Source organism: Oryza sativa, chromosome 3, assembly GCF_034140825.1.
Source record: "Oryza sativa Japonica Group chromosome 3, ASM3414082v1".
In the NCBI taxonomy this organism is placed as follows: Eukaryota; Viridiplantae; Streptophyta; class Magnoliopsida; order Poales; family Poaceae; genus Oryza; species Oryza sativa.
The window spans coordinates 14,652,907-14,679,414 of record NC_089037.1 but is presented as its reverse complement, the minus strand read 5'-3'; the positions used below and the strand labels follow the sequence as shown (position 1 = coordinate 14,679,414).

Below are 26,508 nucleotides of genomic sequence, written 5' to 3'. Positions count from 1 at the left end.
AGGTGTGGCGGAGGCCGGGACGGCGAGCAGCGGCTTCACCGGCGTGACGACAAGACGAAGACGGATTGAAGAAGGGCAGCTCCCCCGTGCGCGCAGCCAGGGTACCGGTCCGGCCGCACTCCGGTGGCGCGGGCGTGGGGGAACGGCGTCGGCGTCGGCTTGGTGTCGGTGGAGGTGGTGGAGGAGCGGTTGATGGTGGCGGCAGCGACTCCATTTCCGGGGGAAGATCGCATGGTTCACCGGGCAGTGTCACCACTGCAGTCCAACCGTGGTAGGCGCAGTACTGCACCCCCTGCACAAGGATCCGGCGAGGTTCTTCGGCAACCGGAGGCGGAGGAGAAGGCGCGACAGGGACGGGCGGGGGAACCACAACCGGAGTTGCAGTCACACGGCGGCGAGGGTAGTTGCGGCGGCCACCAACCCTAGCCCTGCCTCCGCGGGATCCCCGGCGCGTACTCCTCATCGGTCGGCGAAGAAGATGGCGAAGCCGGCGTGCGCGCTGATGGCGCTGATGGCGAACGGCATCCATGATCCAATGAAAGGTAGGCATCGTACCTTCTCTGATGATTCTTATGTTCGCTTTTCTGTTAGATCAAAAGCGATGTTCCTTCCTTCTTTCACTTCGCGATCTCCTTCGCGAGAGCGAAAGTGCTGATAACGTATTGTGAATAGAATTGATTGAGCGAGAGAGATTGAGTGAGAGAGAGAATTGCACACAAGAATGTAGAGAATGAATGAGCCATCCTTTATTGATAACAACGGTTACAATATACAGGGAGAGAGGCGGCAACAGAAGACGCGATGGTTACCATCGTGTCGTTACTAGAATCGCATGCATGAGGCACGTTGGATCAGATAAGATAAAAAAACGGGCGATGAAAAAAAAGATGGGTTTAGACAGCGACTGAAGGTGCGTGGGATCAAATAATATAAGGAAAAACCGGACTAACGGAAAAAATGGCGATGAAGAAAAACCGGATGGATGAAAAAAAAATATACGGACGAAAAAAACGGCGATGAAAAAAAAAAGGAAAGACGAAAAAAACTGAATGGATGAAAAAAAACGAACGGACGAAAATAACCAACAGGAAGTCTTTCTGATTTTTTATTAGGTATATAGATATAAGGTATGTTTAGATTGTAGCCAAAATAAACCTTACCAAATTTTGGCAATGCCAAAATATTGTCAAAATTTTGGTAATTTAACAATATTGCCAAGTTTTAGCATGATTTCTTATTTATTTACCAGAGTTTTGTAAAAAACTAAATGGATGCAAATATTTAATAACTTTGCTAAAAAAAAGCATGGTTTAAAATGGCATCAATCTGAACAAGCTCGTAGATTTTTCCAGCTTGTGCATTGTGCTGCTCCTCCCTTTTGTGTGAAAGTCAGAATTCAAGTATTGTGGCTATTGTCCTTGTTGGTGTGTTGTGTGAAATATGTTCTATTTATTCAGGCAAGATCATTACAAGTAGAGGAAGATTCTACTTGCAATTAAGATGCGGGCGGCGACGAGGCGACGATGGATTCGCCGGCGCCGGCAGCGAGTCCTGCGCAGGTTCACCGGAGGGGGCGGCGTTGGATCTTGGCACGCTCGATCGGACCGGATTCAGTGCTGCTCGAGCTCGACTGCTCCTCCCATCGATGTAACTCTCTCACTTTCTTCTCTCTAGAATGAATCCGAGTGCTCCTCCCTCCGTATTTGATTCCAAGTTTTCGACTACTAGTTTTCTCATCCATCACTCTACCTGCTACTCCATCCGTTTTAGGTTTCAGGTTATAAGATGTTTTTATTTGTTCAAAGTCAAACTACTCTAAGTTTGACTAAGTTTATAAATAAATATAGTAATATTTATAATACTAAATTATTTTTATCAAATCAATAATTAAATATATTTTTATAATAAATTTGTCTTTTATTGAAAATGTTACTATTTTTTTCTATAAATTTGGTCTAATTTAAAGTAGTTTTGACTTTACAAAAGTTAAAACGTGTTATAACCTCTGAAACGGAGGAGGTAGTAGTAACTGCTAGTCCTAATCGTTTTCGGATTATTCCTAGTGCCATCCATACCTTCTCTAAATTAATCCGATTAGAGCGCATGTTATAAATTTAATACGTACGCTTGCTTCATCTTCTTCTTCACCATCCATGGACTTGAAGAAGGCCAACAACAACAGCAACAAGAGGCAGCGCAAGAGCACCACCACCACCACCAGCGTCGTCGGGCCCGACAATGGAGGGCTTCCGCCACGGCGCAGCAGCCGTATCGCGGAGAGGAAGAACGTCGTCAAGAGGGCTCGCCACCGCCACGACGGCGAGCAGCCGGCAACAAGCCGCTGCAGCCAGCTCTCCGGCGAGATGCCAGATGAGATGGTGCTCGAGTTGCTCGCCCGCCTGCCGGTGAAGTCCCTCCTGCGGCTCAGGGCGGTCTCCAGGCCATGGCGCGCCGCCATCTGCGCGCCCTCCTTCGTCGCCGCGCACCTCCGCCGCTCCGCCGCCAGGCACCGCTGGGAGCCGACCCTCCTCATCGCGCCACAGCTGCTCGACGACGCCGAGCGCGACATCATATGGCTGACCAACTTCTCCGACACCATCCGCCTCTACCAATGGCGGCGGCGGCGCAACGGACAGACGGAGGAGGAGCAGGTCGGTGCCGGTGCCAGTGCCAGCCTAATCTTCAGGAGAAGCTTCCATGGCGAGTTCAGGTCGGTGTTCCAGCTCAGCCATTGCAATGGCCTCATGCTGGTGCCCACCGACACCACCTCCTACGTCGTCAATCCGGCCACCAGGAGCGCCATTGCTCTCCCCGAAAGCCGCCGCCGCCGCCGCCGCCGCGCACTTCCCCAGGCGACCGGGTTCGGCCATGACCCTCACACGGGCACGTACAAGGTCGCCCGCTGCTTCGTCCGCTCCGGCGACGGCGTGGTGCCGGAATCCACCACCACCGGGATGGAGCTCTGCACCATCGGCGGCAATGGCGGCGTCTCCGTCGGTTCTTGCTGGAGGGAGATCGTCGCCGACACGCCCTACCCCGTCCTCGTCTGGCACACCGCCACCTTCTTCAGGGGCGCCCTCTTCTTCACCACCTGCCACGACACGGCGGCGCGGCCGCCGCAGGAGAGCCGGCTGCTGCGCCTCTGCCTGCGAGACGAGACGTTCAGCGTCGTCGCGCCGCCGCCGCCATGCCGGCCGCCGTTCCTCCACGAGGCCTTCCACCTGAGCGAGCTCAACGGTGTACTGTGCCTGGCCCACGCCGCCGGCGCCGGCGACGAGGGGACGTCGACCTCGTCGTCGGTGGTGATCTGGATGACGGAGGACGGCGTGAGCCCGCGGTGGAGCAAGAGGTGCGTGTTCACGTCGACGAGCATGTTCATCCCGATCGCGCTGTTTCATCATGGCGGCGGCGGAGGCGGCGGGGTGATCGGCAAGAGAGGTGATCTCTTGTTCTTCCTCGGCGACGATGACGACGGAGAAGACGAGAGCAGAATCGGAGAGGGGAAGGAGGAGGAAAAGCAGGTGGTTTGCTTGAATGGCATGACGTACCATGATGATGAACAGGGCAGGCACACCGTGGTAGTAGGGAGTTCTTGGGAGAATCTACATTACTACAAACTGATCCCCTACACGGAGAGTCTTGTTCCCATATAATAAAACTTAAATTAACCACACCCTCCGTCTCGAAAAGAATCACCTTCTTCAGGTATCTGAATATGTATTCGTCCGGATTCATTTTCAAAAAGTTGGTTTTTTATTTGATGGAGGGAGTAAGCTTAGATGCATCTTAAATTAACCACTTGGTTTTTTATCAAGTGGTGATGTGTTGGGTGTTTTGTTGTCGTCTGGAATATTTATATCTAAGCAACATCATTATGTATTTTTTTTTCTAAGTAGTTTGTCCAGCTTGTACATTGTGCTGCTCCTCCATTTTGTGTGAATGTCAGAATTTATGTTTTGCCCTTGTTGGCGTGTTGTGTGAACTATGTACGTATTTATTCAGACAAGATCATTACGAGTAGAGGAAGATTCTACCGGCAATTAAGTTGTTTTTCCAGCTTATAAAATTGTGCTGCTCCTCCGTTTTGTGTGGAAAGTAGAATATATATGTATTACTCTTGTTGTCTGAAATATGTATGATCAGGGAAGGTTTGGAAGTTTTCAGATTCTACTGGCAATTAAGCTGCTGCATAATACTACCAACAACATTATACTGGAAACTTGGAAGGAATTAGAGGGCCAGGTCAGTATGTAATAAAAAGCCATTTGCGCCCCATTTCTGTGCGCCATTCACTGGGATGAAAACCGTACCGGTACGTTTGTCATTACCGATTGTTTCTGATCGTCTTGAATTGAAGTTGATGCCACTAAATAGTTAATTTCATAAATATAAAAAATTCCTAACCATACTGATATTGTTTATGTAAAAAAAAATTGATATCGTTTTCAGCCGTTTTCATCACATCGATGTACAGCCAATGAGCCAAACTGTTGCAAATAAACACGAGTAAATTTCAATAAGAAAAAAAAACTCAAGAAATATCTACGAATATGGTACTGATACCACCTCACTTCTCAATTTCAGTCCAATCACGACATTCACAGATCGGCGAAGATCAAACGCACACAGTTACACCAATCGAAATTAAACCATGTTTCACTTTCTTAGCACCTCATTTTTCCTGTTTCCTAAACTCATCTGTACATTCACCTCTAAACAAACCTGAATACAAACACAACATCAATCATCTGGTAAGAGAAGGCGAAATTCGCGGGCCTGACAGGAGAGCTTTTTCACTTGTTACACTAGGACAGCTTTGTTAATCTTTGTACTGGTTCCATGCCGCTTCTCCAGACAGCCAGAGATTAGTTTAGTCATCACACTTTTGCCTTGGTTGATGTAAGAAAATAAGTTATTATCTCAGGTTTTTGGGATGGTACGCGAAGAAACTCCATGCAATAGTTTCATGAACCCAAGGAAGCTGAGTTTTCCATCAGGATGTCTGATCCAATCTTGGAGAACAACATGTAGGGGAACCGAAGGACCCAATCCAAGTTCCTGAAAATAGTATGTCATCACCTGTGAGAAACATTTCATCGTGCCCAACCCCAAGCTAATTTAGTGTTAGGGATCATATACCGATGCGAGCTCGTCGATCACAATTGGTCGGTTACCCTCCTTATCAAAGAACTCGTACGCTTGCCGGGCATGTTGTTCCCAGGTTTCCAAACCTTCCATCTGGTAAACACTGATGGCAGCAGCAGAAAACTCCTCAAAATCCAACTTTCTGTACTGAATATTGGATATCTGGCATCATTGATAGGGTAAGTGATTACACAACTGCAGGTGCTACTTTGAAAAGTAGAGAGAAAAGGACTTTAGGCTTACTGTGTTAACAAAGTCAACCACCCTAGAATCCTTCATTGCATTTGTGGAGTTCTTCATCAAGGCCTGGAGGTTTAGCGTACTTTAGCAATCTCATAGCAGACTAGTTATTTAGTCTAAATGGTAAAATAACTCACCGTCTTCAAATTTTGCAAAGTAATAAGATCGCTCTTGTTTGGGCCTATCAATTCAAACTGTTCTCTTAGGTAATAGATTTGATCTGTTGTCAATGTCTTGGCAAGGGCCTGCAGAACACAAACAGCTACTTAGTAGTAGTTTTTAAAGTGAGCACAGCACTATTATCAGCAACAAGATATTCCATGGTAAATGCACACAGGAAATGTGAGATCATAATATGGGAGAAAATATAGCATCCTTAGGATTTTTCTAAGATCACCTTATTATATTACTCATTCAATCAGATTTGCACGATATATGACAAAATAATGGGCAAAGTGCAATAATGCTCTACACATGGTTAGCGATACATACTATTCTGAAGAAAGAATGATAAGAACATTAAAACAACGTCATTTGCTATGCAAAGTTGATTTTACCACTAAATTACCCTCTAAAAAGCGATGCAGCATAATTTATATAAATGACATTGTTCCACATTAATTTGGGGCAATAAAGATAAATATCATTAGTAAAGGGCAAACCAATACACCCTAAAAGAAATATTACCCTCAATGCAGCTCTCCGTAAAGAAGATGAACTTATGTAAGCCCTCATAAGCCTATAAATTATCATGTCCAAAGGAAGCTTCACTTCTTCAGTACCACGAATCCATGGATGACCTTAAATGTGTAGAACAAAAAAGCATTCATCATCTGCAAAGTTGACTGGTAGTACAGTGTAAACTGAAGATAATTATGGTACTCACAGAGGGCTTGTGCAGCAGTCATCCTCTTGCGGTAATCTTTATTGAGCAGCCTCCTTACAAAGTCTTTTGCTTCAGCAGAGAGGGTTGGCCATGGGGCTTCCTCAAAACTAGGGTCTGCTTTCAGCACAGCTCGGAATATTCCTGACTCAGTACGTGCCCAGAAAGGACGGCTGCCACAAAGCAAAATATACACTATTACTCCAATGCTCCACATATCTGCCTCAGTGCCATAAGATCGATGGAGCACTTCAGGAGCAACATAATATGCACTTCCGACAATGTCATTAAGCCTCTCATCTGCAGAATATAATGATGGTCAGATGTGCCTATAGTTAAATAGCTAAACATAAAACATTTTACTAAACAAGGTTTAAGAAAATCTGTTAGACTAACCTGGCTTTACAAAGTCAGACAAACCGAAGTCTATGACCTTCATGGCAGAGTTCTCATCCTTTGACGAGAAAAGGAAATTCTACAAGACACAAGTAGAAACGCAAGCAAACATTAGCATCAGCACAAAATTGCTCTTGAAAACAATAATAGCAGTATTTGCACAACAAGGCCCCGTTCTATACTCTCAATACAAATTTCAACTTCCTCGTTTTCCGTTAGCACACTTTCCAAACTATTAAACGGTGTGTTTTTTGCAAAAAAGTTCTATATAAAAGTTATTTTAAAAAGTCAAATAAATCCATTTTTCAAGTTTACAATAATTAATATTTAATTAATCATGTATTAATCTTTCTCATTTCGCGTGCGCTGAAAAAACTCCCTCCAATGGCAGGAACGAACGAAGCCTAAGGAGAGTGAAAGGATCAAGAATGTATGCATAAGAAACTATCCGTTATAAGCTCTTACATCACTAAGCATGTTGTACGATGTAGATAACTTTCCCACAGCCTTGATTTTTCATAGGCACCCAACTGAATGAAAATTAAATGGTACAAAAGAGAAATATCTAAACAATATCTGAATTGCTTGAATCAAACTTACCTCTGGTTTCAGATCCCGATGAACAACACCCTGAAGATGACAAAATGAAGCAACACTTAGGATTTGGCGCATAACAACCTTTGCATCTTCCTCAGAATATTTTCCACCTCTGCAAAGAAAAATGTATGCAGTTATATTCAGATTTCAGAATCCTAGTACAATTAATGAAGCAATTGTTCTAAACAATGCTGGTATCAGAAAATGATATAACTGTAAGTACCTAGCCAAAATCCTGTCCAGCAGTTCACCTCCTTTGCATAACCTAAATCAAGGGAAAAAATTCCAGTGAGTTGAAAATAATCAATTGACGGAAGTATTTCAGGTATCACAACACCCTATTTCAAGGAGATTATCACAGTTGAATTCTGGGACATTTTACTACACAAAAAAATGATACACATTTGAATTCAGTTGAAAGCTTTCTTTATGGATATAGAGTAGCTAGGAAAATTTTGAAAGCTTTCTTTATGGATATAGTGTTTCTGCCTATATTTGTTTGGTGGGAGCTTTATAAACTGTTGCTATCTTTTTTGGACCTTAACTTGTGTACATGTTTTCCCTTTTTGTATTCCTGTTTACTTTGTAATCAGAAGGGTCCTCCCCTAATATTCTTGTTTAAAATAGTGCACACTTTATTTGTATATACTAAGAAATAGTTTATGACTTATGAGGCCAGGCCCTTAAAACCGTCTACAGTGAAAGGGATTATAACCTCTTAATCTCTTAAACATGTACCATATTAGAAAGAAACTTTAATAGCAATTAATGAGTAAAATGCTTCACTGATGGAGCTAACAATCAGAATTGATTGTACAAAACACAATTTCCATAAAAAGTAAATTGTGATTGAGCCAAGTTTGAGAATTATTTACAGATTATGACTGGCACTGGCTACAAAAGCATCCAAGTCTCATATGAGTATGGTCAGCGCCAGCCAATCAAGCCAGCTCCTAAACACATGTATCTAAAAAATGAAATGTCATGTGATCATGTCTGCGCGCGACTGATATCTAACCTAAACATGATAGAGAAAATTTATTGCATCAATATGTCATTTTTTATTTCCTTCCCAAAATGACTGATACCAAATGGCGAAATGAAAACACATGCTAGCATGTCATGTTCGCTTGAGACCAAGTTTGTCATAAAAAAACAACCAACAATTGTTATTCGTGTTAACCTACAGAAGAATTAGTATGTTGTGTGTTCTGTTTATTTAGCATAAGAATATCAAAACTTTAGTCATTACTTATAACTTTCAGCAGATCAGTAGGTTAAACTGAAGAATGGAAAAACTATGAACTTACTCCATAACTATATATACATTTTCTTCATCCTCATAAGCATCATAAAACTGCACTAAGTTGCTGTGCCCTGCCAAAGAACTCAATATTCTGACTTCTCTCCTGACATCTTCAATGGCAATAGCAGTAGTCATCTGTCGAAAGAAGTTGCTTGTGTGAGACTGGTTAGCAGTATTACTTAAATTGGACTTTCTCTTGGAAAAAAGAAAGAATTGGAGTTCCAGTGGACTCATATATATGTAACTAGATGTCAAAGGCAGCAATTTCACAGTATTATTAATCAAATTACACAATAATAAGATTAAAAATAATTGTTTATTACACACAACAATGGAAAATCTATATCATACTACTCATATAAATACATGTGTTAGCCAATTAGTCAGGTGATTACTGCATCATTGGATAAGAATTTGCCAATCAGTCAGGTGATCAGGTCCAACTCCGCATTTCATGTAACAACACCACGTCAATGTGGTTTCAGCCAAGCAATAAGAGACTAGATAGCACAGCAAATGTTGGGTAGTTCATCAACCAACTGTTGCACGCATGGGCCTTGGCTCTAGGGCCTGGAAGTAGCATTGCACCAAGGATGCTTATCCACAAGCAGAAATACAAGCATACTCTGAGCGCAGCCAACAATTCTATATATTAACATTGCACCGCACAGCACAAAGCATAGAGTAACACATCAATTACAGATACCCAAAAAAAATGTCGTGGGATTAGTGTTGGCAATGCACAGTTACATAACAACAGACAATGATATGCACAACAATATAACAGGCGTAATAAAAGACATGCATTTCTAATCAATATAATCTATAATTGCTTGTTTTATGTATCATTTAACATTATCAAGGAGAGTAAACATCAAAAGGAGAAGAGCAACAAGAGACAGCACTACAGGAGGATATCTAGACTAGATCGATAAGGAAAACCAGTATCACTGATATCCAAAAAGTGATAGATAACAGCATAAATACATGAAATACAGTCAACAATATTTTTTTAACATGCAAAAGGTAGGGAGACCCTAACTAAAAGCATTATATTAATTGTAAGTCAAGACTCTGAACATGTTGTATAAACAACAAGATGATGATCGATGTATAGAAAGGCAACAACTATAAGTATATGATAGTAGTTAGACACCTCCCACCAAAAGACATAGGAAGGTCTACAACTACAACAGTGTTGAAACTTGAAAGTTATGGTAGAAAGGGCAAAGTACTTCAATAGAACTAATAGAACGCTGTTTCGCAGCTAATAACAATACAGGCTGGAATTGCGCAACACCACAACAATTCTTTGACTTTGACTCAGGGATTTAATAGTTCTCTACGACTAAACAGCCAATGAAATATAAGATGATAAAAATGTTAATACTACCAGAGCTCAAGGAGACAATGACGCCATTTGGCTCACTTGAAGCAAATATGCTACACAAGCTTTTCACATACGGAGAACTTGCACATTATGGAGAAACAGATTCCATCATTTTGAAACCAATGCTGTAAAGCACCAAGCAAGCTTCAATGGAGCAACATTGCCCCTCCGCAAATTACCCAACAAGAAACACCCGAAATGGAGACGTGATTTTTCTCATCTATCTGTCCTTTGTAAGCGTTGAGTGAAGCAACTAACTTGTTCATCAAAGTATTAATGGCCAGAACAAATCCTCATGGAAGCATTTAGTAAACCTACTTCGTAATGTCTCTCTTTCTCCCACCTAATATGATATATTTAGCAATTGAGCTAAAAAAACACAAGCATGGCAACTGAACCAAATGAGGTCAAGAGGTAACTCTGTTGAATCCACACACAATGATGCTTTGAACATAAAATTGAAAACATCAGCCCAAAGTAAGTCTAGCATTAAACAATACATTCAAGCACAAATATAATATAAATTCAATCAGGTGTAAACGCTAAGCAATGCAGGAGAAGATTTTAAGTGTATTAATTAATTAAACCCAAGCGAGGAAAATAAACATGAAAATTGAGTCAAAACCTCAGCGAAGGAGAACAAGTCGTGAACTGGATAGAAGAAGAAGAAGAAGAAGAAGAAGGGGATTGGATTGACCTTGGCCTTGGGGATGACCTTGACGGCGACGTCGTCGCCCTTGAGCTCGCCCTTCTTGCAGGTGGCGGCGCAGGTGTAGCCGAAGTGGCCGCGGCCAACCTCGCGGCCGAGCTCGTACTTGGCGGCGAAGTGCCTGGAGAAGCCGAAGCCCTTGTCCAGCGCCACGCCGGGCTCGCCGGACTCCGGGATGGACGCCTCGTTCGGCTTCACCGAGCCGTGGCGCCGCGCCAGGAGCGCGCGGATGTGCTTCGCCGGCGACGGCGGCGGGAACGGCCGCTTGAACCCGCCGCGCGCGGGCGTCGACGCCACGCTCGAGTTCGCCGGCGAGCCCTTGTAGCTCGACGCCGGGAGCGGGCTCGGCAGGTAGAACGGGAACTTGTGCTGCTTCGGCGTCCCGGGCTTCGCCGGCGCCGCCGCCGCCGCCGCCGCCGAAGGCGCAGGCGACGCTGGCTTCGCCGGCGCCGCCGCGGCCTCGGCTACGCGCGTCGCCCCCTCCTCCTCCTCCTCCACCGTTGGCTCCAGCACCGCCGCCGACTTGCCATGGCAGAGACCCATGGAGCCCGGATCAAAGAACCCCCCACAAAATCCGAGAAATTCCAAGCAAAATCACCAGGAAAATCAAGGCTGGTCAAAGAGGCAAGAGTTCATCACCTCGCCCCCTCGAATTCCCCACCAAAAAATCCTTCCCCCTCCCCTTCCCACTTCCACCAAGGAAGGGGGGGGACCGGAAATCAAGAAACGGGAGGCGGAAAAATTTCCCGGATTCCAAATCAAGACAAGAAACGGAGCTGGAACGAACAATCCACCAGCTGCTCCTCGCACAGGAGGAGGAGAGGATACCACCAATAAAAACAAACTCAAAAACAAACCAAAAACAAATCCGCCACTCGCCCGCTCCCTTCCTCGCACAGGCAATCTCTGGATGGATGGATCAACCACCCAGACGAAGAAGAAACAAGACGGCGAGGAGTGTGTGTGAATCGGAGGAAGGAGAGAGAGAGGAGGAGGAGGAGGCTGCTTCGCTCTCTCGCTCGCTTCTCCCTTGGGTAGCTTTTCCGTTGCTCTCTCTCTCTCTCTCTCTCTCTCTCTCTCTCTTCTCTTCTTCCTCCTCTTCTCTTTTTGTGTGTTTTTTTCCCTTTCTTTTGAAGGCTTTTTTTTTTCCTCTTCCTTTCTACTTTTTGAAGGAAGGAAAGCAGTGTAGAGGAGGAGGAGGAGGACTGCGCTGGCACTTGGCAGTGGTGGAATCTGTCTTCTTTTGACAGTTTCTGCCTCTCCTCTCCTGTGTGATCTTTGCTCCTGCCATTGCTGGGAAAAAAAATATTTTTTAGTTTTTTAGTATTTGATTAAAGGATTAATAAAAAAAATGGGTCTTTGTATACTCCTATACTACTTATATGGATAAAAAACATCTGCCTCTTCTCTTGTCAAACAATATTCCTGGTTATTCACATAGGAATTTCTGCATCTGTGGTATTTAAGTAACATTTTTCTTTTTTTTTCATTTTATTGGCAGACATTATTATATGTCCGTGTCTCTTTTACTCAAACATGTACAGTAGGTTGCCACGAGAAAGCATATATCCACCTTGAAATACTACCTCCATCTTAAAAAAATTACTACTTCATTTTTTTCTACATGAATTGAGTTGTATACTCCAATTAAGTACTAGTACTTATTAACGCCATTCAAGTTCATGTTAGATGAAGATTAAGGACGAGTATATAAAACAAAAAAATCATTAATGCATAATTAGTTGAGTTTTGATTATTTTAAAATAAAAAAATAAATTTATTTGATATTTTTAAAACAACTTTTATATAAAAAGTTTTCATTCAAATTATACATCGAGATAAAATATGCATGTTAATCAGAAAAGAACGGACCTAAGTATATATGAATAGAAGTATAATGATATCACTCTTGCTTGGTTGAATGGTGATACGGTGTACAACTGTTAGCTCTTCTGAACATTTGATTCGACTCTATGTTGTACATGTACTCCTACAGGATAGACTATTTCTTTATAGGAGTGAAAGAATTTATGGATACATTTATAGGACTGAAAGAATTTATGGATACATGCACACAAGTTTTTTTTTATGAGGGGGGATAATTTATTCACTAAGATTCATGCTAAATCACCAAACATTATATATAGCTCAAGCCTCAAGCAGAAGGAATCAAGGATGAAATCCTGTCCAAGATTACTCTTCAAGAAAGGTTCTTCAAGACTTTTTTTTTCACAAAGCAGCAGTTAACCAATTATTAGTCTCTAAAATTTCTAAAGGTTCAAACTCAAATTAATCACGTGTTTTCATGTTACTACATTTTAGATTTCTGCCATGCCTTAATCAATGGCTTTTCGGTGTAGGTCATGAAAAACCTCGACATGCTATAGAGATTTTACTTTTCAGATCCTAACTTTTTCATTAATTAAGGACCTAATGTCCTTGCAATCTACTAGTGTTGTGTCTTGCTGTTCGGTAATCTTAAACGAAAAGACCTATTCACCTTTTCCATTGTTTGTGTTTAATTTTTCCCGAATTTATTAGATAAACCATGTCTGTTGCTATGGAATTACTCAAATTCTTACATCCAATTGGTCTATAATTTTGGGACAAAAAAAGGTAATGCATCCAAGATCTACCAAATGTTTCAAAATCAAATTTAATTTTGATGTGGAAAAAGGAACATGTCCCCTCACAAAAGGAAAAATGAGCATGGGTTATGAGGTCGTGATCATTTATGTGAACACATCAGATCGTTTACGTGTTCTGGAACATCAACAACAGAGTTTAATTGCATTGATCGAGTTTACAAGAAAATGACCCCCAATATACGTAATACGTGTATACATTAGAAAAAAAAAACGACAGGTTAGTATCAGCAGTTCATGTGCGGGGGGCTAGAGGGTTCTTGTCCATTTCAGGTTGTATGTATCCATCATTCAAATATCATTTAATCAAACCCAAATATGTGTGGTTGATTCATGATTCGACTTATACAGTGGCATACTATGAAAAAAAAACTAGACACGCTTCGATCCATTGTCATGCATGTATACAATATAATCCACTAGTTTGTTAAGGAAAGGGAATATAAACGCGAGTCAGTAAAATAATGGAAACCTCGGCAAACTATGTTTAGTTGTTTTAAAATAATCCCATGAAAAAGTAACGTACACATAGGAGGTAGGGAAGCATTTCATACAAACTTGTATTACATCTGCTTTTAAATATGTCATTGTTATCTTTTAGACGTACTTAAAATTCATTTTATCTAAAAACTTTGCACAAATAGTAAATATGTAAGTCATGCTGTCTTTAATTGTAAAACAATTCACAATAAAATAAAATAGATAATATTTATATTTTTTAAAAGTAAGACAAATTGTTAATACATAGTACTACGTATGTCGAAAGGCAAACAACATCATATATTAAAAAATGGGGGAAGTGATATTTTAAAATATAGCCAGTTTGATTTTGTTTGTCGTAAGATATGAAATTCATGGTGCTATAATAGAACAGATTGAGAAGTTTGAAATTTTTCCTCTGTTTATTCTGCCACTTGTGAATCTCATATCTAATATCTTGAAGCTAAATTGAGATTGATCTTGAAATTTTACACAACTGGTAGCGACGTAGCGTGTAGAAACATCACCATAACCTTGCTAAATTTTAATCAGAAATTTTACTTATAGTTTATGGCTTCCGCAATTTTCTATAAAATGATTCCGGTACTTGTCCAGGATCCTCAAATATTTTCCATCCTGAATATATTCGAAAATGGAATAAAGAGCAAACATAAGCCATCCATGAAATCCACAAAAAAATTGTCCGCGGATGCTGAAAGAAATGAAAATCTAGTACTTGACCAACAGATTACAGCATCATGGCATGCCTTTACGTTCACCTAATCTCACATAAGCCAACCGCACAGTGATACCCTGATCACTTTATTCTGTAGCAGGGCGTGATGTAACAATATACTAATACATATAACATATGCCAAATTATGCTTCCATCATCAACTATATGTGCTTAAAAAAAATGGCTTCCCTTGGAGGCCGATTTGGGAATTGCAGAAAATAAAACAATTACAGTTATATGTATACGTAGTTAACGCAGGTGATTCTTACGACGAAATAAGGGAACACGGTATAAATTTGTAATGTGTGTGCTTTAAATATCATATTGTTTAGTATAAAAAATAACAGTTGTTTTTTTTTCAATATCATATTGTTTGGGATAAAAAAACATCAGATACTTTATACACACATAACATCAATGTGGCGAAGTGAGCGTAGCTAACCAACTAGCTAGTTAAGTTCCTTGAGGTAGAATCTGGGTTTAAGTACTAAACTAGCACATGTGTTCACATTTACAGCTAATTATTTTTTCGGTGGTAAGCGATATACATGTCAACAACGAGGGGGACTTTATCAATTTAAATATATGTGTTGATTCAATCTTCTAAGATGTATATAATGGTAGGATGTGCGCGTACAAGTTTATATGAGCGTATACGTCTTTTAAAAAAGAGAGAGTTGGAATTAATAAGCATGCCACAGTTTTTGTGAGAATATATTAGAATTAACATACTGCTCTAAATAAGCCTACTAACGAGTACAAGAAAAATCATTTAAGTGGTTGGGAAGGGAATAACATACTCCTACATTAGTAGGAGGAACATGGAGTAACATGGCCCAAGAATGTGTGCATGAACATATATTGATCATGGCATATTGTTGCCATTTGCCAAAAAAAACACACTTTGTGGTCAAGCTCCTATTTCTCAATTCTCATACATGATGATAATCACCTTCGATTGGTTTCCAATTAACCATTGCACAAAAGCAAAGATATCCATGGAAAGGGAACTAAATTGTCATCACCCATATGCATGCATCCATATGGTGAACACTGGAGTAGTATTATGTCTGCTCTTTTAATATTAATTAACTTTGTTTCCTTCTAAAAATTACTAGCAGAAAGAGAGTGATGGCTTGCTAGCTAGGTACAGTATTATGTCTGTTGGTTAGAGGGTCAATTTCAAGATCTCCATCTACACGATCGAGCAGGACTTGCAAGGCGTCACATCACGGAAGTTGCAAAACTTGCAATGCATGTTAAAATGTGTGCAAGTGCAAGTACATACAAATATATATGGAGGTGACGCGTTGCGTTTGCGTGCTAACGTTGGACTTGGACCGGCTGAAAATTTTGTCGGAAGCTTTGGAGTTCTTGGAACTATATATGTCCGGCTAAAAGTTTGATTCAACCGAAAGTTATTCTATTTCCGTTTCCCATTTCTTTGGCAACCAAACAAAAAGGTTCAAATTAGAGAGATATTCTTATTTAATTAGTCAGGACCAATTCAATTCCAAACCAACGGGGATTTTAGTGTTGGTCATAAAACATGCACAAAAATGTATAATATTGATTACAAACCAAAGAATTTTTTTAAAAAAGAATATGTTAATAAGTAGATATATATATGCCTTGCAAATGCTTTCATATAAATATCTTTTATATTGTTTTACTAAAATATTGTAACAAGTCTATATTGTCATGCTTACTAAACTGTTGAAAAAAAAACTCATACTTATTTTTGTTCGCGATTGAAAAACTCATAGTACTTAGTAAGAACACAAATAATATACTTAAAGAAAAGAATGTGCAATTATTAAGTATTATACCATCTTTGGTAAATCAATCAATATATACTTAACGATCGAAAACGAATGTGCACAATCAATGAAAGTTTGCTACTTTGAACGTCGGCAAGGTCTTCAAGATAAACTATGACCACCAATTTATCTGTGTAATATGTAAGGTTGTGAAAATAATTTCAATAATATATTTGTTCGATCATTTTTTAAATAAAGTGGATGTCTATAAGTTTAGAAGTAATTAGTAGATCTAAAGCTTATAAAAAATGATAGGGGTGGACCTCAATCAATTTAACATAGTGAAAATTTGTTATGGTCCATTGGATCTTTGCCCTAGGCCCCGGTCAATGGCCTAGGTTTGACTGGGGTCTGGGTCCGCCCTTGAAAATGATATCCTCCCGTGGTCTGTAGAAGTACTATATTTCACTTGTCAAAACTTGGAAGTGTTATACTTCACTTGTGAAAACTTAAGAGGTGGTTGAATAAAAAAACTGAGAGATGGTGCTGGAGTGCGGTTCCCACCCAACTTAAGGTCAAACCTTTGGCAGCTTGGTTTAATTAGGTGCCTTGTAGTATCTCATAATTTTCTTAGAGTGGTCGCCTGAATTTTGATTGATACTTACAAGGAAAAATACAAGTTTTAGTGGATTACATCAGAACACAACATGAGGATAGGATTTTTTTTTTCTAGATATAACTACGATATTGTTAACATGCTTCACTCGCTCAGCCCACAAGGTGGTATCTTGTACACATTTTGTTAAAAAAAATTGGCAATCACTTGCGTTTGCCCCCAGAAGACCACGCCATGTCGATGATTTCATATAATCCACGGAAGTATAGTAGATAGAAAACCTGGAAATACGTGGATGGTGTTTGGTTGTAGGGTTGCAAGGTGGCGAGGTCCTTTATGGAGGAAATGTTCAATTGAATTCCCATAGATCTCCAAAATAAGGTAGCCAAGGGACATTGAACACATATTTGCAATGTTGTTTTTGCTGAACCATCACATATAGCTCACATGTTGAGGATTGCATAATATTATTCTTGTGCATGTTAACTTTCGTGAGGACACTCTCTGAACAACATCCATGCAAAGAACTTAACTTTCGGTGGGGTTTGGCTTTTCCAAATGAACTCTCGGTTGTTGCACATGCCATTGGCTCCTGAAGAGCTTCATAGATTTGTTGTGTTTGCAGCAGCCAAAGCACCTCCTTGTGTTGAACGTCAACCTGATCCTCCATTGTTATTTCCTCCACAATCTGACACACCTCTTGGAATTCTCACTCCGCCACTATAGAAAGCCTAGGTACGAAATATTGATCCAGGCGCCCGGTAAGCATTTGTAGCATTCTTGTCAACTGCATGCGAGTACATTGCAGGGAAATTCTCTCCTGGCACTTGATCACCGTACCATTTATTGTGCTAGAAAGGAGTTTGTTTCCCATTCCCAATCTAAACAAACGGTGAGTTTCTGAAAGTCGGGGATGAATTCTATCAGTGATGCATGCGCTTTAGTAATAGGAATATGTTTTGGATACATTGGTTTAGGCCACCAGATAGCACACCCCTCTTATAGAGAGCTTCCCTGCCCAAAAGAATGATATTCTCTTCTTATCAAAAACTTCTATGGTCCCTTTCGACAAGGGAATTGTTGCCACTGCGTATATAGGCAGGCTGTTCAGGACAGAGTTCGCCAAGATGAATCTTAATTTCAGCATAGGATATACCTTCGCAATTATTGGTTGGAGATCAGAGTCTTAGGCATAGTTTGTTTGGACGTTTGGAGGTGACAACTCCGTGACACGCAAAATGAGACAAGTTATTAACGCATGAATAATTGAGTATTGATTATTATAAATTTAGAAAATAGGTTTATTTGACTTTTAAAGAAACTTCTAAAATGCCTTTGAAAAAAATTAAAAAAAATAGAGGAATAGGAAAAACGTAGGATTTTAATAGGAATACAAGTGCAAAACATAGGATTGAAAAACACAGAAAAAATACAGGAATGACTGTTTGATTGAACCACAGGAAAAACGCAGGAATCGGATAAGAGAGATAGACTCAGAAAAGTTTCCAAGAAGTTGGAGCTCTTGCTAAATTTTATCCAAAATCTCTATAGGATTGTTCATTCCATAGGAATTTCAAAGGATAGGATAGTATTCAATCATTTGTTTCAAATGGCTTCATAAGAATTTTTTCTATAGGATTGAAATCTTTCAAAATTACTATGTTTTTCCTCCAATCAAAGGGACCCTTACCTGTTTGGGAAGCTATGCTAACGAAAAACGAGAAAATTGCCACCCTTAAACTCTAGAATAAACTCAGCATTGGTTTCACTCTTTCCACCTTAGAGCAGGTACAATAGCAGACTATAAGCCAGCTATAAACATATTTTAAAGAGATAAAAGAAGAGAGAGAGAAGAGCAGCGGGCTACAGATCGGTAGCCAGCTGCAGCACGGACTCCAAGATGTAATGTGTGTATGAAAGGTGGGACTAGGTATTAATAGTATAGTAAGCAACTATTTTATGACTTGGCTATTACATTGGATATATATGATTTGGAGCTAGCATTACTGACTTGGCTTATTAGCCGCACGCAAAACGAGGAACATGATTAGCATATAATTAATCGAGTACTAATTATTAAACCTTGATAAATGAATTTATTTGATTTTTAAAGCACCTTTTATATAGAAATTTTTTACACGAAACATACCGTTAATTCAGTGGTTGAAGAGTGTGCTACGAAAAACAAGTACTAGTAACTAAGCTAAATTATCTCTTTTTTTATGGAGAAAACAATAGGATAGTCTCCTAGTATGATAGATTACTTTAAAACGAGGAGTAACTAAGCTTAACTATCTCTTTAGAACGTGCCCTTAGTTTGTTTCGAAAGAGGGGCAAACCAAGGTACGAGAGGGGAAATGATCCAGTTGTTTGCTCTAAAGCTTCTAGCTAGGGTTTTATACACAGTCAAAAGTATTGCATCTCTGCAGCTATAGTTCCACTGGACTAGTTAAGTTAAGAGTCTGATGAAATTATAATTGACTCTGAAAATGTAAACACAACCTCTCAATGACGCGTTGAACAGCAACTACTGCTCCTAATTGTTCCTAATTGTGTTTGTAGACGGGTCACCCAACTGCTCCTAATTAATTACAGATCGAGTATCCTGTTTACATGGCATGCCGGCCGGTGTATGTTGGACTGTGTACCGACACCAAAACATACATAAACCAATTAATGGTAAACATACATAAACACATGCCCATTAATCAATTTTTACGCTTCTTTCTTTCTTTCTGACCAGCACCCACGGTAAACAGGAGAAGTCTGCATTCTGCAATGGTCGACGCAAAAGGAAGAAACCGATTCTTGACTTTGTTTAGTTCGCGAAAAGAATAGTGTCACATCGGTTATTTGACGGGATGTCGGAAGGGTTTTCGGACACGAATAGAAAAACTAATTTCATAACTCGTCTAGAAACCGCGAGACAAATATTTTGAGCCTAATTTATCCATCATTAGCACATGTATATTATTGTTGCACTTATGGATAATTATGGAATTAGACTCAAAAGATTTGTCTCGCGATTTTCTCCCTAACTGTATAATTATTAGTTTTTATTTTTATCTATTTAATGATTTATGCATGTGTCCAAAGATTTAATGTGATGTTTTTGGAAAAAAAAATTGGGACTAAACAAGGCCTAGTTACGGCCTCGGGAGGTTTCACTTGTGCTGTAAAGCTGGTCAAACCAGACGACAAAATCAGCAGGGATTTGACTTGGAGCCAATCCATCCATTTGACACTTTGACCTTCCAATACATGAACGGTGAGCCTATCATCTTCCTCTGCGTAGCCATATACGCCAGGATAACCTGTCTGAAACGCATTATCTGTGACAATGATCTAATGAAATAGTTAGTCAGCTTAGATCACATGATCACTCTCTCTTCAACTCCATGGTCCTTTTCTGTTTTTCTTCTTCACGCCACTGGATCGGTGGTCGATTGAAAGTCTACTTGTCTTAATTATTCTCTGCAGGAGCTATGAATGAATATCTGCATCTTAAAATCAAAAGTAATTTATTTACTAAGTAGTTAACATTGAAGCGGTCGAGCTTCTGCAGATTTTCTGGGTGCACCCAGATCGAATTAATTGCGCGAGAAACAACTACCGTCGAGAACAACGTGTACCGGCAAACGGACACACGCAGTTGAAGAAGAACATCGTCTGGATTCGGGTTAAGGCCATCCCTAACCTATGTTATCTAGAGTCTATAGAATTAAATACATTGTCATATAAGGCTGTGTTTAGTTCACGCTGAAGTTTGAAAGTTTGGTCGAAATTGGTACGATGTGTTAGAAAAGCTGTGTGTATATGAAATGTTTGATGTGATGGAAAGTTGGAAGTTTGGAAAAAAACTTTGGAAATACACAGGGCCTAAGTAAAAATCTGACGTGTACTGAGGAGAGATATAAAAATATGAAGAAACCATTTTTTATGTAAGAAACCATATCTATACGAGAATCAAGAATGAAAAAAGAGAATATGTGGATAAAAAGAGAGAGAAGAGATATGATTGAATGAGAATTTAATTTAAAGACAATATTCATTAGATATATGGCTTCCATACAAAGTGTCTATATAATATAGCAAGTATGGAAACTAACTACTGTACAGTAGTTGTAGATGGCCTAAGAATTACTATGTCAGATTGATAAATTTTTTTACTATAAAATTATAATTGTTGCTTAATGATAGACAGCCATGTGCCAGGGAGGAAGAAGAGCATCGTCAGGACTTGGGGTTAAGAATGGTGATTACGCTAATCATTGTTAGATCATATCTCCAGCCTGATTACGTGATTATCATTGTGTGTGCGTTTTTTTTCTGACGTTTTGCTACCCAGCCGGATTCCCTATGCTGCGGGGCCCACCTGTCAGCCAGTGCGCCGCAGGGAAGGGAAGGGAAGAAGAGCAAACGAAGAAACCGCGTCTGTCTGGATTCGGGACAGAGGCAGACAGCTAGCGCGTCGCCGTTGTTTGTTGCAAGTTGCGAAATCGCGGTTGCTGGTCGAATTAATTGTAACAGGAAAGCTAACTCAGCTATAAATCTTTCGTCATTAAGCTAAGCCGGCCGCGTTTTCAACCACTAATTAATAGTACTCGCGAGTGTTTACTCCAGCTTTTAAGGTCATTAAGAGCCTCGTTGTTTCTCTTAGTAGTAGAACTTAATTTTAAATTTAACTTTTTTTCTAGTAGTTTATTTTACAACAGTTATTTTTTATCGCTAAGATACATATATAAAATTTTTACTTACAAATATTTTTTTACATAGTTGTAATTTGAGTTTACATAGTAGTACTATACTCTATCTGCCCCTAACCAAGTGAGTATTGTTTTTTTAAATCTACCTCTACAGTATAACTCTTGGGACTATTTTTAGGTTTACAACCCTACTAGCTAACCCTAGGGTTTTGTTTATATAAGTTTTTACATTCTTGTTCTATTGCTAGGGATGTTTACATAGATATATATTTTGGTCTTTGATCAACCTATTCAACTTGTTGGGCTCTGTTAGGTCGGATATGGATCGCCTGCTAGGCAGGGCCTTCTTGGGTGCCCTTTCGGGGCGGCCTTCATCCTTTCATCCGAGGGCGGTCGCTATCGGGCTGACCATAGATATGGACTTAAAACCCTGTTTAGATAGGACTAAAACTTTTAAGTACCTATCATATTAGATATTTGGATACTAATTATAAATATTAAACGTAGACTATTAATAAAACACATCTATAGTCTTGGACTAATTCGCGAGACGAATCTATTGAACCTAATTAATCCATGATTAGCCTATGTGATGCTACAGTAAACATTCTCTAATTATGAATTAATTAGGCTTAAAAAATTTATCTCGCAAATTAGCTTTCATTTATGTAATTAGATGTGTAAGTAGTCTATATTTAATACTCTAAATAAGTGTCTAAATATAGGGACTAAAGGTAAGTCCCTGGATGCAAAACCACCTTAGTGGCTTCGTGCGGCTCCATGATGCTTCATCGTATTTCGCTCTACTTCGTTGTGCTTCACCGTAGTTTTCTTGGCTTCGCAATGCTCCGTCGTGCTTCGCCGCACTTCTTCTGGCTTCGCTATGCTCTGTTGTGTTTCGTAATTATTTGCTTTAGCATGCCGGCCGAAGGACCTCATAACCTGCCTCCAACATACACTCTTTTTAAACACAGAGATAAGTATTATATGTATTTCTTTTGTTAAAATAAAAAAATATAAGGCACGTTGTATTTAATTAGGACATAATTTTAACCAACAATTATTTTATTAGGACGTAATTTTTAACGTAAAATTTAAAATTTAGGTTATTAGAGTATTTAAAAGTAACTATCCTTTTAATCACACAAATGATATCTTAAAGCAAATTATTAGTCAAAATCTTATCACAACGAAACAAAATATGCCTAATATTTCTTAACGGAGGGAGTAATCGAATCCTCCAGTTGACAGGGACCTTAATTAATCCAGATTAAGGGGGTGTTTGTCTCCCAAACACCCCCCTAAGTTGCATCCAGCTGAACTGCATTTGCAACACTGACAGTATATACGCAGTAGCACAGTACGAGTGTACAGCACCATATCCAGTGGCAGCAGCGTGTACTGCAACTCTGCATGTGAGTACTCCCTCCGTCCCAAAAAAAAATACAAACCCTGGTTTCCGTGTCTAACATTTGACCATCCGTTTTATTTGAAAAAAAATATAAAAAAAATTAAAAAGACAAGTCACGCATAAAATATTAATTATATTTTATCATCTAACAACAATAAAAATACGAATTATAAAAAAATTTCATATAAAACGGACAGTCAAAGTTGGACACAGAAACCCAGAGTTTGTTTTTTTTTTGGGACGGAGAGAGTACCTACCAAAGCCTGCATATCTCCTATAAGCCTATTGGCTCTTGAATACTCCATGCAAACTCATTAATGGAGTATCATTAGGGACAGCTGTCCTGTCATTTTGTGGGGTGCATATACGCAGATTGCAGATATTATCGACCTATAAGGAGCTTCATGCATGCTGATCATGGGAATTATTTGCATCTAATAAATAGAAGCATGCATGCATATACAGCTAATTAACCACTATCTGATTCTTTCAGGTCAGCTATGCAGCAAGCATTCTTAGTCTGAACTCTGAACCATTTTGTAATGCATTTTGTAAACGGTTTATTAGGTTTTTTTTTTGACATAAGTTTATTAGGATTTCGTAGTTATGATTACATGGATGTCCTTCCTACATCTTGTTCGGGGCACTTTGAATGCTGAGAGTCTGGACAAAGATAAGGATAATTTGGACAATACAATCACAAAGATATATGAGTTACAAATTACCAACGTATATGAGAATAGTATGTGAGGACCGAACCCATGTATCAATAACACATACGATGATATTTTTCAACTCTATAATTTTTATGATGGTACCAAACAAATTGACCCATAAAGATTGGAGGCAAGAATGGCGCAATCCAAAGAGAGGACATGCAACGGAGTCCCTTTGCTGGCACTGGCAGCAAACACTAGAGTACAATGTGTGGGCATCTGCAACAGTAGCTGTGTCTGTGTGCATACACCACTGCATTACAGTATATTGTTGTGTAGCAGGGAGCTGTAGTGGTGGTGGTGCAGGAGTGAGTCACTGAGACTGAGCTAAGCTGGTCCTGATTGAATTGAAAGTGTTCTCAAACAAAGACAAGCCAAGGCCCAAAGGGGGTGGTCCTGAATCCCCAAAATTGCTGAAGCCCTTTCCTGAATTCTGAAAGTAAATCTCTGAAGCAGCTTGACTTGAGAGTTGAGACAGCTTCATATGGGTTGTATATATTGACAGATTCATACTCCTTCAGAAGAGATTTTCACTGTTACTACTACCACTACTACCTTCTTTCTTTCCTTTGAAACACTCCCAGTGATATTAGGGGGAAAAAACATAACTGAACAAAAAGTGTATATACATAATCAACTTGAAGTATGTGTGCAATACTGTAAAAGTAACCCAGTCACATTCAGGAATCAGAGTTGTAAACAATTAGTACTGGAGTAGTTGCTTTCACTTCGGTTTTCTTACCACAAGTTTGCATGCTTTCTGTGCAAGTCAAGGAAAATGCACTACCACTAGCTCTGAAACTAGGATTGCTTAATTTAAGGAAGCTTCTAACACTGGACTTGTGAGCTGTCACATACTCACAGATAGCCAGGCTAATCATCTCCATGAATCTTCACCATCACCAATGCAATTAATTTGCTTTGACTAATACTCAAATCTTTGCAGACTCCAATATGTGTGTCCTACAACCCTAGGGCATTGAGCTAGATTGCAGCTCACACTGTCTCCCTTGCAGGGTTTCAGCACACCTAATCCATCACACACCAAAGTCTGAACCAAAACCAAAACCAAAACCAGCTGCCACTGCCAGATAGCACTGGAACCATCAGTAGCTAAAGAGATCCAGAGGGAGATGATGAGATGAGACAATGGTGATGCTGCTGAGGAGAGGGCTCATCAGTGCTGCCTTTCTCCTAACTCTGGTGCTACTGTTCTTGCTGCAACTGGGGATCATCAGTACTACTGTAGGGTGCTGTTCTTGCTGTTCTTTCTGTGGTGATGAACAGCAGAAGCAGCAGCAGCAGCAGCATGGAGTAGGAGATTTGAGGCCTGGGAGAAGGCTGCTGATAGGGCATCATCAGCATCAGGTGGTGCTTGCAAAGGGATCAATGGAATTGAAGCATGCAGAGGAAGGAGGAGATGTGCTTGATGAGGAGAAAAGGGAGGTTCTCACAGGCCCTAATCCTCTTCACAACAGATAGGATGGCATAAATATATAGCTGGCTAGCTAGCTACTTCAGTTTGTTTTTCACATTTCTTCTGAATTTGTTTAGGTCTTGATCTATCTCCTCTACAATTTTTTGATGTGGCCTTTTTGCCCTGCTTGTCAATTCTTTCTTAGCTAGGTGATTACGAATAAATAGTTGTTTGTTTTTGTTCAGTTGTTTAGATTTTGCCGCGAGGCGTGTAACGCTTATGGGTACATTGTTTGAGCCTCACCATCCAATTGAGCTGAGCAATTTGCTGTTCCAAACAATAAAGTTGTTCTTAGTCCTTTCTCATCCTCTCTCTCTCTCTCTCTCTCTCTCTCTCTCTTTTTCTGAACATACTGTACTCGATTAGATAGTATGATACTCCTCTATTTTTCCGTAGAAATTCCTTTACTCATTCACAAACAATATATGCTATTTTTTTTGTTTCTTTTAAGTCTACAATACTTGATGAATTGTTTCTTGAGAAAAATATCACATTACCTCCATTTTTAAGAAATATGACAATGTTAGACTTTTAGATGTAATATTTGACCATTCATATGTAAGTACCATTTGTTTCGCTGTGGATTTTATTTTATTATTAAATGTACTTTAAGCATAGCTTATGTTTTTCATATCTGCATTCAACTTTTAAATATGAAGAATGGTAAAATGTCATGTCCAAAACTCATAGGCTCATAGCGTCATATATTTAAAAGGAAGGATGGAGTAGTAAATTAAATACAAACTTAGGGAGTTTAGCATTTGTAACTAACTTTCTTGTTTACCGTGAGCACGTTTTTTAAAGTGCTAAACAATGCATCTTTTGCAAAAGAAAAAAAATATAAGTTTATTTTAAGAATTAAATAAATTTAATTTTTAAATTTGTAATAATTCAATACTCAATTAATCAGAATCTAATGACTTGAAAAATCCCAGTCCAAACTCCGAACTCCTACGGAACCTTAGTGTAAAACTGTACTAAATCACTACGAGGAGCAAAAGAAAAAAAAAGCCCAATACCGCGAGAAGCAGAGCATCTGCAACGAGGCCCGGAAAAACAACGGCCCACTAATTCACCTGCCAGCCCAACATCTCGCATCCCCTGGCCGCCGCCACGAACATTCTAGAGCTCCCGAGAAAACCCCGAGGTTTACCTATTCTACCCTCACCTAGACCCCTAGGGCTCCACCCTCTCCACACCATCCGGAGGGGCAAAATCGTACTTTCTCGATTGAAAAACCCTAAACCCCCGCGGATTATTATAGAGCCAATCCGGCTCGCCCGCTGGTCCCCCCC

The 26,508-nt window shown here is 39.9% G+C and overlaps 2 protein-coding genes across 4 annotated transcripts; one reads left to right on the top strand and one right to left on the bottom strand.

The window, feature by feature from the left end:
• The first annotated feature begins 1,365 nt into the window (after positions 1-1,365).
• On the top strand, positions 1,366-3,962 carry LOC9271925 (putative F-box protein At2g02030). Of its 3 annotated transcripts, none has more exons than XM_015773576.3 (2): positions 1,366-1,647; positions 2,169-3,962. In XM_015773576.3, exons 1-2 carry the CDS (start codon positions 1,501-1,503, stop codon positions 3,651-3,653), a joined length of 1,632 nt encoding a protein of 543 aa, XP_015629062.1. In that variant the 5' UTR covers positions 1,366-1,500; the 3' UTR covers positions 3,654-3,962. The 3 variants fall into 3 exon arrangements, with proteins under 3 accessions (XP_015629062.1, XP_015629064.1, XP_015629061.1); XM_015773575.3 differs by having other exon boundaries at positions 1,368-1,647; positions 2,166-3,962; XM_015773578.3 differs by having other exon boundaries at positions 1,367-3,962.
• Positions 3,963-4,492: 530 nt separating this feature from the next.
• Positions 4,493-11,738, bottom strand: LOC4332914 (calcium/calmodulin-dependent serine/threonine-protein kinase 1-like). The gene is made up of 11 exons (NM_001417791.1): positions 10,655-11,738; positions 8,572-8,702; positions 7,485-7,526; positions 7,265-7,373; positions 6,665-6,743; positions 6,272-6,568; positions 6,073-6,185; positions 5,523-5,630; positions 5,389-5,451; positions 5,140-5,307; positions 4,493-5,058 (listed from the first exon to the last, which is right to left on the bottom strand). The coding sequence occupies exons 1-11, from the start codon at positions 11,207-11,209 to the stop codon at positions 4,921-4,923; spliced, it is 1,803 nt and encodes a 600-aa protein (NP_001404720.1). The 5' UTR covers positions 11,210-11,738; the 3' UTR covers positions 4,493-4,920.
• Positions 11,739-26,508: the final 14,770 nt, after the last annotated feature.